An 8209-nucleotide genomic window follows, 5' to 3' on the forward strand; every position below is an offset into this window, starting at 1 on the left:
CATTATATGCCCCATTCTCCACTTCTTTTTCCGCATTCAATTCCTCGTGATTTAGATACCAGTTTTATTAGGGGCTGATACGGTTTCATATAAGACAAAAAAATACCACCGATCCTGGTCGTTGGATCGTTGAAATGATATCAATATTTAGTAGTACTGGTATTTTCTAAACTAGTAATTAATTATAATTTTGCTTATACTTGTAATCAATCAGGCTCGGACGCTAATTCCGCATTTCTAATGTTCTTTGCCGACTACACTTTGCTAGTTGGTAGCTAATTAGCAACAGTAACTGTCATACAACGTGGCAACAGAACAAAACATGAAAACTGAAGTTTTTGACATTTTCCTCCTCAAAAACAGATAAAAGATCCAAAATTCAGGAACAAAATTAAAAACCCAGATCACAAAACTGTAGATCAGATCAAACAAACCCACAATTCCAATAACACCAATTTCATTCAATCATAATCTAATTTGAACCAAACATATTTTTTTCTTTACAATTTTCTTCTTTTTCTGATCATAATAAGTAAACTAGATATCATCATCATCATCAGCAATGGAACCCAAGAATAGATCTATCACTAACAGAAACAGCAACAGTACAAGTAATTTCAGAATCAACAGAATGAGTAAAAACTTGCAAAACTCTAACCCTCCCACTCATTTTCATTCTTGATTCTATTTCTATAGTAGGTGATCCAACTGACCCTTGAGAACCAGAAGAACTCACAGTTGATGTTGAAGACAATGATGAAGATGATGATGAAGGTGGCAACAATGGGAAATCATCAACAGTAAAAGTAGCAGACATATACTGAGTTCTACCAGAATCAATCTTACCAGCAGGAATAAACATAAAACCAATTTGATTACCTGAATACATCAACTGAAGTGAACTATGATAGTGTTGGAAATCAGCTCTGTTTGGGTTCCTGACTGAAACATACTGAGACAAGGTGAAAGTAATTGTGTTGTTTGAGAGTGAAAATGATGGGATTTGGATTGATGTTACTGAAATTTGTGGTGATTTTGGTTTGAAAAGAGTGAAGAATAGGATTACAAGGATGATTATGATGAAGATTATGAAAATTGTTGCTACCACACATGAGGCGAAGTTTGTGCTCCCTGATGATCTGTGTTGCTTGTTCATGGTGGTGGAGTGGGTGGTGGTGGTCCTGGTGGTGGAGTGGAAGTTGGAGGAAGTAAAAGAGAGAAGGGAGGAATTTTCTGGGGTTTTGATTTTTAAGGGAGTGAGTGAGAAGGAAGTGATGCCTTTGTATGTATTCTGTGTGTGAAAGGGAGGCTTGACTCACTTGAGTGAGTTGACTGAGTTTCACACCAAAGACAAAAGAAATTTTTTTATTGTCCTTCTGGGAAGGTGGTAACTTGTAAATCACCAGATATAAATAACACAAAGAGTATTTTTTATCGAATATTTTTTATCTAGCAACATCAGTTCTCGAATATTTTTTATCTAGCACATCATTATCCGAACAATCTATTGTTTGGATATTTTTGATCTAGCAGCATCAGGGGCGGAACTACAGCCAGACTTAACCTGGCTTAAGCCACACCAACTAAATTATTTTCATTACATTAGTCTTAATGTTTAGCCCTTTTTATCTTAAATCAATGGTCAAGCCAGGGTAAATATATCCAAGTACACATAAAACTTGTTTGAAGCATCCCAAAGATTCAATTCCTAATTCCGCCCCTGAGCAGCATTAGTACTAGACACGAAGGAAAAAATCTTCCAAATTAACTAACTGAACTGAACGTTGTTGTTCATATTTCTCGCTTGTTGGTTGTGATGCTGCTAGTACTAGATGAAAAAGAATTCCAGGTTAAGACATAGACATATCCAATCCAATCCTATCCTATCCTATCCTATGAAGATGTACATGGAAAGGGAAGAAGTTTTGTGTCTATGCAACCAACCAAGTGGTATGGTGGTGCTTTTTCTCTGCTTGCTTGAACCTAGTAGATGAAATATGCTGCCTATTTGGATATTTAGGATATTATTGGATGCATGGACCTACTACTCTCCTAGACCATCACATGTTGAAGTGGTGAGGATCTTAGTTATGCAAAAGAATGGCAAGCAAAGGTTGTTTTGCAGATGGTATGTCATTCTCATTCCATTCTCCAAACTTTGCTACAAAGTGTCTTTCAGTGTTTCACAGAAGACAACAGCAGTTGCAGGGCACCAAAACAGAACCGTTGAAATGCTTGTTACCACCCAAGATATGGTCTTGCCAGTTAAAAATAAACTACATATGCTTTTCTACCTTCCTAAGGGTCAATTCTAGGGGGTTAAAATCAACATATGGTTCAGAGTTTCAAGCTTTCACAAATTTGGGGTTCTGCAACAGCAAATCCCAAGTCATGGGAACCTTATATAACCTGATATACCACTACTATGAAGAGTACTATAAACAAGCAAAATGCATAGGTTCCCACTCAAAAACCGATATCTGAGTACCCACGCCACAATTTTGCTTCAACAGTTGCTGCGAAATTCATGATACATAACGCAGACAGACAAAAGTACTACACTAAAAAACATAATATCTATTAAAAACCATCCTTCAGAGTTCAATACCAAGGTTCATATAGCAGCAACATAACCAAGCAACTAAACAACAAACCATCTTTATGCGTTTTTTTTTTTTTTTTCTTTTTTTACTGTCAATCTCATAGATTGGTTACAAATAAAGAAAAAACCGAATAACAAATTGTTAAAGGACTGTTTTAATACCAACAAGCATTCCTAAAAAGAGACCTGTTAATGGTGTTCGCACACAAAAGTTCTAACCAGACGAACAGTTGTAAACGATAGAGTTCGTAAGAGGGGGTCACAATCTTCAGCAGCCTAGTAAAAGTAACATACATCAAGCCGTCCATCCGAAAATGGACCCATCATTCACATACATCAATATGTACCTTTGGAATATCCATATTATTTATTCATATCTACATATACAAGTACCTCGTGTTATGTCAGCTCTTTGAGTTAGAGCTCGTCGAGACGGCGGTCCATGATCTGGGAAACACATTCGAGGAAGGTAGCCTCACTTGAGCCTGGGAGAACTGAATCCTGTGCTTCAGAGACAATCTCCTCGATCACAGATTCTTTCTTTAGGGTCTCTCTGCACATGATCTTTCCAATGGTGAATGGAGTGAACCCTCGCTCTGCACCCTTCTTCAAGAGCATGGTGGAAATACGGAGAGTGCGAGCACACTTCAGCGGAACATTCCATCCATGATACTTCAGAAGTGCGATATCAGCCTCAGCATCTAGTGACATAATGTACTCGATAGTGTCGCGGGCATAAGGCTGCTTAGCTTGAGGCCAATAGAGCCAATCAAAAGTGCAGTCCTCAAACTGCAAGTACAGGAGAAGATGGAGAAAGAGATGTTAATATCGATACATACAATTCATTCCAAGGTTCCTAGAGACACACGAATTCAGTACTTTAGTTAGAGGATCATACGCTTTTCCTTTCATGACAGAATTCTCAAGCCCCTATACTCCTACAAGGCTACAAACATACCCCTTACTACCTACATCATCCTAATGCCTCATAACACTAGAACAACCTGATGCGTATACCCTGAAATTATTGAGAAACTACAAATAACAATCTAAAGTCGAACAATAAACCGATACATAACAAAATTGACTTGAACAGATAAATAAATTTGATTCACAAAGAGTGAAGCGAGAGGTGAACTTACATTTTCAGGCAAGCAGTATCCATGATCAATTGGAATGAGCACGGTATGACCTTCCTCATCTTTGCTTAATAGGATATTGCCTGCATGACGGTCAGCATTCGCCAACCTCATATCAAGCACAGAGATCTTATGTACTTCCTCCAACGGAAAGGCACGAGGACCCATATCCTCACAGCTACCACTATTGTTCATGAACATCTGCAACGATCCAATCTTGAAGTTCTTTGCTGCATACTGGTAAGAATCAGAGTAATTAAAACCTTTGTGCGAGCATCTAACCATGGTTGTTGGCGGGACACCAGCAAAGCCAAGTTCATTACTCCTGAATGATCGTGGTCCGCCTCTAGGATGATCCAGAATATATGCTGCAACTTCCCTTAGTGCACCTTCTCCAACTCTTGTCCCCTTCTTTAAACCTTCACCATCCAATGACAAGGGCAACCCATGGGGATTGTTCGCAGCCATTGGCTCCTCATCAATCGGCTTAAACACAGCGACATACTTATCACCCAAAGGATCCTGCATGAAATAAGCTCCTCCAGAACCTTCAGAAGATCTAACCGGCTGTTTCCCTTTCTCCAACCCCACAAACGAAGAATGAATCATATCCTTAATAATGGGAGACAATCCAATCTTCGGGTTAACAATAAGCGGTTCCAGCAGGAAATCTCTGCTAAGAGGCTTCCTCTTATCTACAACTAGAAGCTCGTCATTCTTCTTCTGCGGCTTCTCCACTTCTTTCTCTACAACTACTGCTTCTTTTTCTTTACACTCGTTCGAATCTGATGCGACAATTGACAATTCAAAATTTTTGTCAACAGGTTTTGCCCTAACTTTTGCCGAAGACTTCCTAACCAAGAGGTGAATGACAGCATCATTATCCTTACAAATATCATCGATAAGAAGCTGATCATCATCGAGCTTCTCACCATTAAACACCAATTCTTGATCCTTGTCAGCCACCAAATCTTTTCCACCCTTTTTGGCAATCTGCTGCTTAACATAACCTACATTCCTACACTTCTCAACCTGAAATTCAAACTCCTTCCCACAGACAGTCCTAACAGTAATAACTTGAAGCTCGGATAACCGGAGGACTAAATGAAGAACATTCCCATCCGTGACACCATAATCTCCCACAAGAGAATTGTTCCGAGCCAGCTCTCGGCCTTCATAGACTAACTTCTGCTTCCTCACAACAAAACCTTTGCATGTCTGGATCCTTAATTTGACTGATGCAATCGAATCGGACTCCGAGACATGCATCGGAATCACAGAACCACCAACAGTGAGGTAAATAAGTATGGATTCATTTTTACCTGAACCAGGTAATCCATGAAAATAACCAGGGTAATGAACTGACTCATCTCTAATCCTAAGTGTAGCACCAGCACTAGACATTTTTATCAGTTCAGAAACTTAAGAACACAAATCCCCTGTTTCTAATTCCCCAAATTGGAAAAAAGAAATTCACAAACACAAACCCTTAGAAAAATCCCATCTTGATTACTGAATACCCAAATTGAAGATCTAATTAAAAATCAAAACAAACCCTTTAATCCAAACAACAAAACTCAAGAACAAACCCTAATCAAAGAAATTAGGATAATGCCCTCAAATTTCTCAAACCCACTATTTCAAAATCAAAACTTTCCCACTCATCAAACAAAACTTTTGAAGAACCAACAACAAATCAACCAAACCCTTTAAAGAACCCTCAACAAATCAACCAAACCCAGAAGTGAAATAACTCAAAATACCAAGAAATTCTTACCAAGTAAGCACAATCTTGAGCTGCTGCTGCTGATGATGATGATCAAGAAGTGAATTTGAATTTCTTCTCCATTGGGTATGTATCTGATTGAGTTATTAGGGTTTGGAAATTGAAATTTCTTCTTCTGATTGAGTTTGATTTTGATTTTTTGCTCTCTAAATTTGGAAAGAAGAATTATGATGGAGTGAGTTTAGGAGGAAGAAGAAAGACTTGATCAGAGAAGCAAAGCCTATATTTATAAGATGAAGCCTTGACTAACCGTTGACGTAACGGAATGTTAACGACTTTTCTTTTTTTCTGATTTTTTTAATTCATTTTCTTAAAGTTTATCTGACAGCTAAGAGGAACTTCGTCGAAGGAGCTGAAGGACTAATTACTTAAATGCCCTTGGGTGGTGATCGTAATTACTCTGTTATATTTGACGGTGTAATTAATTAGATTATGTTTTGGGGATTAGTTGCTGAAGATAATTATGTACTGTCACACACGGTTTGGGTATTTAATGTTTTATCTACATTAATAATCTGACTTAGTAGCTAAGTAATACAAAGTTAGTGTTGCGGTAAAAATATTTTTACCAAATTAAGGTTTTAATTACTGAGAATCAATGGGATTCAAATATGTCATAAACATGCCTGAAATGACCATCGAGTGAGTACATGATGAAGACACATTTTTAAACCATTAGATATGTTATTATAGTCTCAACAGATCTGTTACTGTAATCTGAATGACTGGTGTCATTATCAGAGTGAGAATACGATGAACACATATTTTTAAATGGTAAGTTTGTTATTATTGTGAAATCTGATGACCCAGAAATGCATGCTGGTTATATTATGATATTCCAATTTTGTGTTTGATAAATGCATTAACAGTACGAAATGGTACATGCATATGGTATTTGACGTGTATTTTTTTACCTGTATTATACACGGCAAATGAACGTGCAAAGCATTATTAGTTTCTACTAGTAATTAAGAAAAATAAATTAAACTCCAACAAGTTTATTTATTGAGGATTAAATATGAAATGGACAAAATCAGACCCTTTATTTACTCAGTTTGAATTCCAAATTCAAACGTTAAGAACTTGACCAATAACAAGGATGGGGGCCTGCAGCGTAATATGCTTTGTGTAGCCGTTGGAACTAACGGTACAAAAACTTATCTCATTTTCTTGGGTTCTTTCTTGGTTAAGCGTTAGATAAAGTGGAGCTCGTGGCTCCTGTCATAACCGTGGGACCAATATCTAGGGCACAGTGTCCCTTTACCAGTAATTAACTACTAATATAATCACTAATTCTCTATCATGATTATGGATCAAATTTCAAGCTTCTTGGATAGGTATAAAGCTTAATAATGGAGGTGAGTAGAGTCAGTTCGTGCACTTCATATTATATGCATGTATCTCCTTCCATGTCAGGATCATGTTAAAAATATACTATACATTAGAGTATCCGGGAAGCACAAGAGTATGAACCAAGCAGTTGATGCATGCAGATCAATTTCTCCAAGAGTCAGCTACTTAAATTGTTTTTGAACTTGTTATCTGATAGTTTGAGACTTTCGGGTTCACATTAGGCAAATGGATTAAGCTTATTACATAGATTCATGTAACAACTTTGGATGATAAATGATACAACATGCAAGTGTTAAATATACTTAAGCAAACCTTGAATTAATGGATGATATTAACAAAAGTCTTTGGTTAGCTTTGGTATGTATTTTAGTTGAACCAAACAACTTCAAGGTCACGTGTAAGGCCAAAGTCCAAGTGCATCTAACTGATCCTCTAAGGTGGAGAAGAAAAACCCTAAAATATAAGAGTTCTAGGTACATTGAGAAATGGTTATTTGTTTTGATTATGAAATTAAGCAAAAGATTTTTAAGAATCTAAGAAACGTAAGAGTGAGATGGTTTCAACTGTAATGCACCCCCATTACTCATTTAGTGGAGCAATGTTTACTAAAAATGGAGTTCCTTTTTGCGAAACAAAAAAGATGTTAGTGATCATATACAGTGAATGAGTGTAACAGCACTACCTTAACACAAAGATTACATACAGTAGTAATCAATAGAAAAACTAAAATGGAAAAAGGATTAGTTTATGTAGTTAAGAATTTTTAAACTCTAATCTCCCTTTTATATTGGCTTTGAGAAATAAAAAAAATTAGCTTTTAATAAAATAAATTGTTTTTACTTCTGATTTTTATTACTGTTACCCAACAAGCTAATGCTCAGAAACTAAAAAGCAAATAATAATAAGAGGAAATAATGCATGAGAGGGTATTTGGGTACCACTTTTCGATCTAGCCATATGGCTGATATTTATTTTAGCCCATCGAGTTAAATCATGAGCAACTCCATTTGCAACACGATTAATATATATAAAAGAAATAAATTTAAACTTAGGAATTAGAGCTTTAACGTCTTGTAATGGGAGACCAGAGGTAAGAGTTCTCCGATCTCCCATGAGAATCTTCTTGTTTATTTGGTCCAAAATTGATAAAGCGTCACTCTCAACGGTGATTTGATCAAGTCTTTAATTTCCCCAAAGCCATCCATCAAAAAATCTCTGATTGCATGAGTGTCTGCTCGTTCTGCAAAAAAAAAACATACCAAGTAAGTTGACGGAGATTACTTGGCATGCTCGTAACTACCTTACTTGGAATCAGAAAAAGAAATTATT

At 36.7% G+C, this 8209-nt stretch overlaps 2 protein-coding genes across 2 annotated transcripts; both read right to left on the reverse strand.

Moving 5' to 3' along the window:
• Nucleotides 1–440: 440 nt before the first annotated feature.
• LOC113339793 lies at nt 441–1352 on the reverse strand. Its single transcript, XM_026585019.1, has one exon. It carries the CDS (start codon nt 1154–1156, stop codon nt 557–559), a length of 600 nt encoding a protein of 199 aa, XP_026440804.1. The 5' UTR covers nt 1157–1352; the 3' UTR covers nt 441–556.
• Nucleotides 1353–2574: 1222 nt separating this feature from the next.
• LOC113339857 (phosphatidylinositol 4-kinase gamma 4-like) lies at nt 2575–5709 on the reverse strand. Its single transcript, XM_026585082.1, has 2 exons — nt 3745–5709; nt 2575–3391 (listed from the first exon to the last, which is right to left on the reverse strand). The coding sequence occupies exons 1-2, from the start codon at nt 5143–5145 to the stop codon at nt 3020–3022; spliced, it is 1773 nt and encodes a 590-aa protein (XP_026440867.1). The 5' UTR covers nt 5146–5709; the 3' UTR covers nt 2575–3019.
• Between the last annotated feature and the right edge of the window lie 2500 nt (nt 5710–8209).

The sequence above is a fragment of the Papaver somniferum genome, unplaced genomic scaffold (genome assembly GCF_003573695.1).
Source record: "Papaver somniferum cultivar HN1 unplaced genomic scaffold, ASM357369v1 unplaced-scaffold_21, whole genome shotgun sequence".
Taxonomy (NCBI): domain Eukaryota; kingdom Viridiplantae; phylum Streptophyta; class Magnoliopsida; order Ranunculales; family Papaveraceae; genus Papaver; species Papaver somniferum.